We start from the raw sequence: 12145 nt of genomic DNA, 5'->3' as shown, positions 1-12145 counted from the left end.
TGCTTCCATTATTACTCAAAGGTAGTCTAAATAAGTCTTTTAATCTCAAGAAAGCACCCCCATAGTCTTTAATACCCTAAAAGATTTGAAAATGACTTAAATTCAACAAAAGTTTTATATTGAAGATTCGAGATGCCCGAACCTTGCACCCCTTATGATGTCTCCTATCGTTTCTAAATTGAAGCCTAAAATCGCGTTTCCAGAACGTCAAATTCGAAAAACTTCGAAGTATACGGTCTTCTGACTCTGCTTTTGGTAACGTCAATGCTTTCTTCTGAAGTCACCAACGTCTAGAAATAGTCTACAATTGAGAGCTTTGATGTAAGAACCAGGTATTCCAATTTTTTTTTGTTTTTAAAAACTATCTAAAAATCATTTTTGCGTGTGGACAATATAGGTGTTCCGATTGGTGCAACAACGAGACACAAATATAAGACCAGACCTCTCCTTTGTAATAAATAATGTGGGAAAGAATAACAGAGTTTTTATTAATCACACACTGATGTTATTTTTCGGTCTTACCAAAAACCGAGTCTGGACCTACCTAGTTGTTGCGTCAAAGCCCTCAATTGTGTTTTTCAGACTTGAATATCAAAAATTTTCGTACAAAGTCTTCGAACCTTCACCATTCCCTTAAAGTGTCACTAAAGATAGCTTAAAATTTCACTCATTTAAATTTCCGTGAGAGAGCTCCGTAATCCTTTTATCAGCACTATGGCCTAAAATTGATTTTAGTTTCAGAAAAAAAAACTTCCCAGAGGGAACTAGTATTTCCCTCCGACAAAAAAAAAGGGGGGGGGGCGGGAGGAAGTGCGCTTTCAGATAAAATCACACTTTTTGATAGAAGTCATATAAACAAGGTGCTTTTTATACTTTTTGGTATATTAGGTGCTTACAAAGTCCAAACGCTTTCGATCGTAATTATTTTTAAAGTATTGAAAAGCTTTTTGATGTTTAGTTTTAAAAATAATGCTAAGAACATATATATTCTAATCAAATTCTTGTGGATAAGTGATTGAAACGAGGGATTGAGGTTTCAAGAACAGAATGAATCTTTACCTTTCATCAATCAAGGACAGTGTGAATGAATCTTTACCTTTAGAAAAAATTTTCGCTTTTTGTGAAATTTTGTTGAAACTTTTAAGGGGCAAGGAGGGTTGATTATGAAAAAAGCCAATGGTGAGCCTTAAAGCGGAAAGGCACTGGGCCTTCCAAAAAAAAAAAATCCTTGGAGGAAATACTAGAGAAACCTGTCTCCTTTCCTTTTAAAGTTTCCGAACATATTATAGAGTCCCCGATGCTTCCCTGATCCATTGATTTTACCATGGGTAGCATAAAAATGTATTTCTAAATTGCAAAACTTCACATTTCAGAGAAGTTCCCGAGAAGAGCTCCCCCCCCCCCCCGACATTCTAAGACTAAAAAAAGACTTAAATATTTGAAAAAAAAAATAAAGAAAGAAAACAAAATCTTCAGGGAACTCCCGCTTTTCCCTCTTCTCTAACTTTTCCAAAAATTGTAAAATTGCGGTTTTTAACAAGAATTTTGAAAATATCGCTTGGAAGGGAACTAGTACCTAGGGAACGCCTTCTCTCGATTCTTTTCTCCTTAGGTCTATATAGATCTACCAATTTCGAAAAATATCAGGGGGATTCTTCCCTTTCCTCGTGTCCTTCCAATCTTGTCAGTATTGGAAGATTTAGAATGTGCCTTTTTTTTTTATAAGACTTGTAACCATTAATAACCTTCTTTCAAGGCACATAAAAAATGCGTCAATGTTAGCTTTATTTTACGTTTCATGATTTTCATTTTTTTAGAACTTTAAAACTTGATTTAGAAACTTTAAGGAAATTAGGAATTAGTGGTAGTTTAATGTCTTTGCTCGGCCTCAGAAGAATCGAGATCAGGTACTGTTAATTTAACTTTTCTAATTTATAAAGGTGGGCCAAAATATTTTTTTTGCCGACTGGGTCAAAGTCAGTCAGTCCGCCCCTGTGTAGGTGTCTGTATGTATGCGTGTGTGTATGTGTGTGTAGGTGTGTGTATGTGCGTGTAGTTGTGTATGTATGCGCTTGTGTGTAGGACATGGATGCAACCTGGAGACGGTTTTCGCTAGAGGAGCAGCATCGTGAGGAGCCCGTCGACGGTGATGGTGCGGAGGGTGGCGCTGGGAAAATAAAATGATAGGACGCCAAAAACAGTCAAATGAAAACAATAAGCAATCGTGATTGCTCAAAAAAAATCGGAGAGCGGAAATTCTCAATTTCCCGAATGAATGAACTCCAAATTTTGCCGGATGGAACTCCAAATTTCGCCAAATGGAACTCCAAATTTTGCCGAATGATGACGATTTCGCCGAATTGTCAGACAAAAATCGCCGAATAAAGAGTTATTTGGGAGGGAACAGTGACCTCCCGTGACTTTCTCTCGGGACGCCCCTGGCCTCACATACGAACATTAGGGTAGTGCAAAAAAAAAAAAAAAAAAAAAAAAAAAAAAAAAAGAAAAAAAGAATTTCGAGCTTTATAGTGCGGAAAAGTTACGATTAATAGATTTTTACAATAAGTATGACAAAAAAAAAAAAAAAAAAGTTGAAATCAGAAACAAGACTGAAAATTTGAAAAAATGAGGAATTTCAACGTTACTTGGTATTTTTTTACATCTTTGTGTAAATGTATATTTTTTAAACGCTACAGAACGGAAAATTTGCTATTGGTGAAGAATTGAAAACTAATTATATTGAAATGATGTTGTATTTTCTGACCTTGCAACAAGTCTAAAAATTCGAAAAAAATGGAGAATTTCACCGTTTTTTTTTTTTTTTTTTCAATTTTTTTTTTCTCAAAAATATGTTACTTCAATGTTTTTTCAATGATACAAGACGGTAAAAGTTACAATTGGTGGACGACTTAAAAGTAAAAAGAATATATATTGAAATCGGATAATATCTTCCAACCCCGCGACCAGCCAAATAATTCGAAAAAAATGAAAAATTTCCGTTTTTTTTTTTGATTAAAAAAAATTTCTGCCATGATTTTTTTAAAATATGCAATCGGACAACGGGTACTGCTGTACAGAAAAGTAATTAATTTCTATGTTTACCTTTGGTATCTTTAAGTAATTAATTTCTTAGTTTTACTTGCTAATTTCATTTGGATTTATCGAACAGAAAAGTTCTGATTTGTTAATACTAAATCACCAAAAAAAAGAAAAAGAAAAAATCTCAAGTAGGATAACATTTTCTTATCACGCAACAATAATTGAATATTTAGAAAAAATGAACTATTTCAGCGTTTTTTTAAAAAAAGTTTTTCCCCAATTTTTAACCGAGGTGTTCTTCTTTTTGTTTTTGGTGCTATAAGACAAAAAACTTTGCAAAAAGCTACTGCATAAGAAATATAATTATTTAGGAGTGTTTAATTGGAGGACACTTCTGAAAGGGTATCTTACAATCACTCAAAACTTTCGATGTTTACGAACAAGAACTTTCGTCTAATAATTTTCGTTTAATTTTGAAAGTACCTGTTTAAGTTTTTTTAATGTAGCATGGTTTTTGCAGTTAAAATGCAGGTCAAACAAGTGATAAGTCATCGTTTCTCTGACAAGAATTTGTTTTTAATTTACGAAAAATGTGAAAAAAGGCACTTCTCGTTAATTTTTATGGATTTGGGGAATTGAAAGGTGATCTGAAAGCAGAAAAATCAGTTACTTTTCTTAAATAGTAACATCCGTTGCAATTTCTTCTCAAATAACAATAATAATAGTAAAAAAAACATTGAAATCAAATTTTTGAAAAATCAAAGAAACTGTGATTTTTTAAAAAAATTTTTTGAACTTGCAAGTGAATTTTTGCGTGGTAGGTTAGATACTATCTGATTTCAATAATACTTTTCTATTTTCAAAGTATTCATCAATAGCAAGTTTCCTTTCACAGCATGAAAAATTATTGAAGCAAAACGGTAAAGAACTCACCAAGAAACGAGAGGGTTCCGTATGCTTGGTGCAAGGCAAAATAAATATGTTTTTGTTCTTAGCATTTTACGTTCTATCACTCATGATTGATGGGATCACGCTTCAGTGGGGTATTGTTGTACGGATGGGTTTGGGAATGGCTGGGTTAAAGGAGACGAATTATTTATTTTCCCAAAACGAGACTCTAAAATATTTTCGGCCATTGCAAAGAGCAAAAAATTTTTTTTGCATACATTTTAAAGACATATTCTTTTTATTCGTTTATCCTTCGTACATAAATTAGCATTTAAAAAGAAGATTTGGTGTAATATGATTTTAATGAACAAATCTTTAGTGATGGTTTAAATCTTATATAATTAAAAACTGAGCGTATCTATGTATGTACCTATGAATGTATCTATGTATGTATCTATGTCCGAGTTACTTCTCTCGAACGCCAGTGAACTGACCATTGAAACAGGTATCGAGAGATTCGTATTTTTCCCGTCTTTATGTTTGACTATTTAACATAATCCTCCGATAATAATCTAATCTGCGGAGATATCAATTAAAAACTATTAATTATGACACTTAGATTTCGACATAAAATCCCTATTTTTCAAAGGCTTTCCTCCATTCAAATTATTATTCAGTGCTTCATCTCAACTTTCCGCAACAATGCTTTTATTAAGATTTGTAGCGGTGAAGAAAATCATTGAGACGAAAGATCTGTTGCCATTTTTTTTCTCGAATATGAACAAGTAAAATTCTGGCTTTTGTTTTACAGGCTTTTCCTGTAATCATGGGATTTAAAATGTTTACTTTTTGGTTATTTTTGCAATCTGCCACAAAATTTTTCTTTATTTTTTTCAAGCCTGATTGCTGAACATGAACAAGAGTTTCCATGATCAAGCGTAAGCAAGTTTACAAGTTTTATCGTGAAGCGCCGGCATTTGTTAGCAGTAAGAAATAAATTTAAACTGAAAACTCATGCCAGACTCGGCGTTAATGAGCACAATGAGGAAACCTTGATTTTTCTGATCGTGTTTACTGCCCTGTGAACATAAAGCACAGGTGCACTAGATCAGTTTTGTGTTTTTTCTCGCAGAATTTTTTATTTATCAGTTTCTTGGTTACAGTTTTATTTCCCAAAAAATTATTTCCGAAACCATTCTTTGAAAATCTTTCTTAAGTTGCGATCGTATAATATTTTCTTTTTAAATCTTTAATTCACTAAACGGTATAAATTTGCGCAAAAGTTCAAATATAAATATAATCAGAGTACGTTTTTTCTTCTTGGAAAATAAAAGAAAAACAAATTCACCACTTAGAAATTATTGATCACACTATCTTTATTATTACTCTTTACTAATAATAAAGCGGAAGCCGAAAGTCTCTCTGTCTGGATGTCTGTGACGCGCATAGAGCCTAGACCGTTCGGCCGATTCTCATGAAATTAGTTTCTAGCATGGGGGTGTGCACCTCGAAGCGATTTTTTGAAAATTCGATTTTATTCTTTTTCTATTTCAATTTTAAGAACGTTTTCCGGAGCAAAATTATCATAAGATAGACGAGTAAATTACGAAATTAGCATGACGTGGAATGGGAGAGCGAATGAACATAGCCAGTTGGCGAGAAATTCGTCATCCATTACAGTAAAACCTGTAAAGTTGACCACCCTTGTAAGTTGACCACCTGCCTATGTTGACCGCTTTTGTCAGGAACGGAATTAGTTCCATCTTATATAATGAAGGAAAACCTTTGTAACTTGACCACCTCTCTATCTTGACCACCTGTCTATCTTGACCACTGATGTGCACCAAATTTGGTTTGGAGTATTGTAAAAAACCCTTTGTAAGTTGGCCAATTGGTTTATTTTTTAAAACTTTGTAGCAAATTTTTTTTATTTTATATTATTATTTATTTTATAGCTTTCCAAGAATATTTTCGATGCCAGACCAGCATTTTACCAACTAAATAAAACAACAGCATAACTAAACCTCCTTGTGAGTTTAACAACGTGGGAAAACTATTAAGAACCCTTTTCTTCTCCAAACTTGTTTTTCTTTTCTTCTATTTGAGATTGCCTTTTGTACTCTGCTCAATAAAAACATGTGTCAGTAGAAAAGTACTAAGTAATTTTTTCCAGTAGCAATATTTTGTGGCAACACTGGAATTGTGCTAAAGAGTAAAGTTACTTGCATTGCAGTATTTCTGGTGCAAGGGATTAAGAGATAGGACATTTTCATTTTCAACTGATTTTTGAACTATGAATGTCCATCTTGTTGTTCTTTGTGTTATAGTTTTACTTAAAATGCCTTTCAAAAAGAAAGTTAGTTGAACTTGAGATTGATAAAAAATATGAAATATTAAAATTAATTGAAATGGGAGAAATCCAAAGAAAATTAGCTGACACATATGGAAATTACTAAAACTAGTGTCTAATAAATGCGCCAAACTTCAATAAGGAATTATTTTGTTGAACAATAGATCATCATTATAAATGTATATGAGAAAAAAAAGGCGAAAAATTTGTTGTTTTTGAATAGCTATGAATTTTTAGGAACTATTAATATCAAACAAGTAACTTTTCATAAACAATAAGATATAACATTTTTTTTTGATCAATTTACTGAAATTTTAAAATTGCATGACACATTATACGTCATTCTGGGAAAATTATTTCTAAAAATATTTGAATAACATTTTACATTTTTGTTTCAAAGTAATGTTAAACAATGAAAGTGAGTTGAACAGAAAGAGTAAGTGTCAACTAGTCAAAAAATGAAAACATGACGCAAGAAATGACGAAAAAAAAAAAAAAAACCATTACCCCCCTTTTCAAGTTGACCACCTGTCTAAGTTGACCACCTAAGTACTGCACCGCAAGTGGTAAACTTACACAGGTTTCACTGTATTAGTAAATATACAGGCGAACGGAATGACCTTTTAATTTTTCAACTACGGGCAAAGCCGTGTGGGTACCACTAGTCATACATAAATGATAACAACATATATCTAAAAAACAGCCCTAAAAAGGACACTTACTTGGTAATATAATTTGTTCCGGTGGAGTCACTGCTTCACCAAGGCACGCACTTTTAAAATCAGGACAGCAGTCATCACTGTTCGTTCGATTGCAGAACAAATCGCAATAACAAACAGTACCAAGGATAGGTACTGTACAAGTGTCGTCTCTTCCCGGACAGCAATTTTCCGGTCGTCTCGTTCGACAATAGTCCCCTCTTAAATCGTTTTCTCCATACCGATAATAAGGAACATATGGTTCATAGGACCCAAATTGGGCACTCACAAACGCGATGAAAAATTTTAATAAAAGAAAAGTGAGGATGAAAATATTATTTTCCATTTTATTTTACAAAATGGTCGGCACTTCGGAAAAACTCTTCTGAAAATTCACATATCCAAATGATAATGAAATAGGAAGAAAAAGAAATAAGAAAAAAAAAAGAATTTCGCGCCAATATTTACAATAAAAAACCCTTAGAATAATCTCAGTCAAGCGCAACCGTCCCACCACACTTCCTTCGGAACTTTCACCTATTCGAAAAGTTGTTGAGAGAAACCGTCTGCTTGTTTATTTTAACTTGTTGCTCTGCAGCGCCACCTCAGTTTATCAGAAATGAAACCGAAGTGAAAGATTTTTCGCTCTTTATTATATCTAAACCTGTCGTAGTTGGGCAATTCCATGTGTGAAGAAATGACAATTTGAGATGTAGATTGTGGAAACCAAGGTCGTATTCTGAAGGGGGATAAAGGAGTTCAAACATCCCCAGGATTTTTTTTACTTCCTTTTACAAAAAAGGAAGTATTGTATTCGCGAAAAAATTTCCACTCAAAAATCGGCCTCAATTTCCATTTTTCTCACCCACGAATGAATGTTGAGTTTTTTTTTTCGACCCGACCACACGTGGATATATGCCTAGGAACCTACAGACACCCGAAATATCCATTTTGACGATCCCCGAGTTAATTACAACGAGTTTTCTCGTGACGTCTGTATGTACGTATATATGTGCGTATGTATCTCGCATAACTCAAAAAAGATATGCCCTAGAAAGTTGAAATTTGATACGTAGATTCCTAGTGGGGTCTAGTTGTGCACCTTCAATTTCGGTTGCATTCGGATGTTCTTAAGGGGGTCTTTTGCCCCTTTTTGGGGAGAAATCATTATTAATTTCGATGTAAACTCAAGTGGTGTTGTAATTTGTCGGACACTTGGCGATACATCGCCAGTCTTTTGGTCGCCAAGTTTTGTCGCCAACTTGGCGACAAATTTTACGATTTTTTTTTTTAAATTTTGTTTCAATATGGCCACTGTTGGTGAAATTTAGAGAGTAAATAATTGAATCACATTAAAACTGCCAATAATGAGGAAATAACATTAAATTGGAGTAAAAGGAAGTCATGTGATGCACACATCAGCTCTTTTTTTTTTAAAGAGATTTAATTTTTGTTTAAAATTTGGAAGATGTGTTCCCTTTCCCCCTTTTTTAAAACCAGAACAATAGTTTTCGTAATTAAGATAATCATCGTATCCAGAGTGGCCCAGAAAAGGGCCTTTTTAAAAAATGCTTGACTTTTACCGGTCTTACCGGCCTATTCGGTTCTACCTGTGCTACACATAGGGGAGGGTGTCCCAAAGCGGATAGGTTTTCGAAGAACGCTCGAAAATTGTAGTTTTTAGATTTTAATCGCAACAATTTCGGTTTTATTTCCTAGCAGGGTTTTTGAACTTCAAAATAAAAAGTAATGTTTCTGTATTATTTCAAACCCAAAATTTATTTATTATCCAACTTAACAAACATGTGAAAAACCTGCTTTGCCCTACCAGGGAGCCCAAAGCGGGTAAGCTTGACTAATTGTGGTTTGGTACATTTTCCAATCAAATATGAAGTTATAAATGATTAAAATAGTTGACTAGCTACCTTCCATTATATAAAGAAATGTGAAACAGTTGTACTTATTTAATTTAAAGTCAGTATATTTGTTTATAAAACATAAAGAAATAACTGAGTTGATTAATAGGCTAATTAATTGTGTGTGCCATCCTAAAAAATAACTTTTTTAAGTTATACTTATCCTATTGAAAGAGAAAATCTAAGTCAGCACACGAGTCAAGAAATTTTAAATAAATATATGATTAAATCCTAAACCCGCTTTGCCCGACCAGCTTTGCTCAAAGGCACGTTTTCTATTTCAATAATTATAACCTTAACTAGCAAAAATACCCGGCGTTGCCTGGGTCAGTAATAATTATTAGAAAAAATCGTTACTTGCTTTTGTTTTCTGTTTTAAGTGAAAGAATTTAAAACACATCTTTTTGACGTGATTAAAAATCGAGTTTCTTCCTTACCCATAAAACTAAAATAGCAATAAGTATAAAGAACAAAGTAATATTGATTTAGAAACGAAAGCACTATATTTAAGCATATACAAATTTAAAAAACATGAAATTAATCTTCTCATATTTAAAAAGATTAATCTGTTGATACTTTTTTTTTTAACATGGAGTCTAAAACCTTCTCTGTATGGCTAATGAAGTACGAAGTGATTAAAAAAAAGTAGCTGCGCTCGTAATCCCCTTATACTTGCTTTAGTTATTTCGGGAAATTTCAATCATTGTGGCTCTTGGTGCGATTTTACCGAATTTGTGAAAGTCGTTTTGGGGTACCTTCGATGATGCTCCCCCATTCTTTCCTTACTTTGTAAAACGATATGATATTAATTTTCGTTACAGAGATATCGTCGCTAGATGCTGAGATATTTTTGGTCACCATAAAATGGCGCTAAACAGTTTCATCCGAAATGTTACCAAAATAAGTAAAACAATTTGGTGATTGTTTGAAATTGTGCAAAAAGGAAAATTAATGGAAGTTTTTGTGCTGTTTATGGATTTGCCTAATTTAGTTGCTGGATTATTTAACACAGTAAAAAAGGTCTTTTGAAAATTCTTTCATTGGCGATATTTTGTTTACATGGTGAAAGCTGAGAAACATTATGACGTAGTCTTCGGCTTCAAAAACAGCAACGTTGAAAAAACTGCCAAATGCATCAGCTACGGAAATCTTTCTGCAAAAATTTTGGCGATCTGCTGGTTGTTTGGATAATGAGTAAGTGTTCAATCAGCATAAATAATAATAAAAACCATTAATTACATTAAAGTTCCGTTTAAATTGAAAATCATCAGCCAAATCATGTATTATTTGCCAATCTTGTGCAAAAATCTTACTTCAAGATTTGACTTGAGAAAAGCCTTGAACAATCACGAAAAGCAAAGAAAGTCAACAATACAGCAATTGTCGTTATCGACAGGGAGTGGAGATGATACACTAAATACTGTATTGAGTTGAGGAAAGTCTTCGAACATGGATCTAAAAAGCTCATAACTCGTTTTTTATTCTACTTAGAAATTTCGAACAGGTGCCATCTTCAGCAGAAAAATCAGAGCTTTCGATGGACATATAATGTAAATATGTGCAAGTATTTTTTCATCCCAATACTAGAGAATTTATACAAAAATTGTGTTTTATTGCCCCCTAAGTCGGTTTTGCCCCCCATAACGGGACGAAAACTACCCTATGTGTTATTCTGATGCATAAGCTATATTATTGTAAAGTTTCATCAAAATTCGTTCAGTAGTTTTTGCGTGAAAGAGTAACAAACATCCATCCATACATCCATACATCCATACATCCATACAGACAAACTTTCGCATATATAATATTAGTAAGATGACCATCGTAGTTTATAGGTGGATAGTATCAGAATAAGTTAATACTATTGACAATGAAAAAAAAAAAAAAAAAAAAGAAGCTGGTCTTCGACTAATCACAAGTTACAAAACTTAATTTTTACAAAACTTCATGTTTTACAAAACTTCATGCATCATTTTTTTTTATTTTAAGCCTAGTTGCGCCATGCCGTTTCACTGCTGCTTCGCTGGGGCTGATAATAACTCGGGGGTGTTCGGGTAAACACAACATACGTATTCAGCGCCGCTAACACACCATGGGGGGGGGGGGCATACGAAGGCCTACCCGCTCCCCCCCCCCCAAGTATTGTGAAGTTTACACTCATAGTTAGTGACTTTTAGAGGTAGTTCAACATTCTCGAAATTTTGTATTTTACGATTTTATGCCATAAATCTATAGGGAATGAAACTCTCGTTAGGAAGAGAACACAATTTTGTTTCATTGAAATTTCTAGCACTTTGTAAGTTGAAACTTTAAAAAATCCATATTTAAATGTCTGAGGGTGTGCTTGTGCTAGTACTTTCAAAACTGTTTTCGCAACCGAGATAAGCTCGGCAATGTTTTTTGAAAGCTGCTATGAGAATTTGCAATCGAGCAATGAAAAGTCCAAATTTTCATTCTAAAACTCATACTTCATTGCCTTAACGAGCTAATGTGTGCATCACATGACTTCTTTTTACTTTTAATTTAATGTCATTTTCTCATTATTGGCAGTTTTAATATGATTCAATAGTTTACTCTCTAAATATTACCAACAATGGTCAAATTGAAACCAGATTTAAAAAAAAAATCGCCAAATTTGTCGCCAAGTTGGCGACAAAACTTGGCGACCAAAACATTGGCGATATATCGCCAAGTGTCCGCCAAATTGTAACACCACTTTTTACATCGAAATTAACAATGATTCCCCCCAAAAAGGGGCAAAAGACCCCCTTCGGAGCATCTGAATGCAACCAAAAAGAAGGTGCACTACTAGACTCCACTAGGAGTCTACATACCAAATTTCAACTTTCTAGGACATTCCGCTCTTGAGTTATGCGACATACATACACACATACACACATACGCACATACATACGTACATACAGACGTCACGAGAAAACTCGTTGTAATTAACTCAGGAATCGTCAAAATTGATATTTCGGGTGTCTGTACGTTCTTAGGCACATATCCACGTCTGGTCGGGTTGAAAAAAAAAACTCAACATTCATTCGGGAGTGAGCAAAATGGAAATTAAGGCCGATTTTTGGGTCAAATTTTTTCGCGAATACAATACTTCCTTTTTTTGTAAAAGGAAGTAAAAAAAGGGTTCCCTGAAACCCCGAAACAAGGGTCTGCAGTAATGTGCAAATTTCGTGTAATAAAACGTTGTTAGATCTGATCACAAAGGTATTTATTCAATACTAAATGACTGTACT

At 33.7% G+C, this 12145-nt stretch overlaps 1 protein-coding gene across 1 annotated transcript in view; it reads right to left on the bottom strand.

The window, feature by feature from the left end:
- LOC129234214 (tubulointerstitial nephritis antigen-like) overlaps positions 1 to 7508 on the bottom strand; it is a 74504-nt gene extending 66996 nt beyond the window's left edge. The window contains exon 1 of the mRNA XM_054868137.1: positions 7000 to 7508. Within this exon, the coding sequence (XP_054724112.1) occupies positions 7000 to 7321 (322 nt within the window). The 5' untranslated portion in view covers positions 7322 to 7508. The remainder of the gene's footprint in view (positions 1 to 6999) is intronic.
- Positions 7509 to 12145: the final 4637 nt, after the last annotated feature.

The sequence above is a fragment of the Uloborus diversus genome, chromosome 1 (assembly GCF_026930045.1).
Source record: "Uloborus diversus isolate 005 chromosome 1, Udiv.v.3.1, whole genome shotgun sequence".
NCBI lineage: Eukaryota > Metazoa > Arthropoda > Arachnida > Araneae > Uloboridae > Uloborus > Uloborus diversus.
Note: the sequence above shows the minus strand (reverse complement) of the source record. Positions and strands in the feature narration are given on the sequence as shown.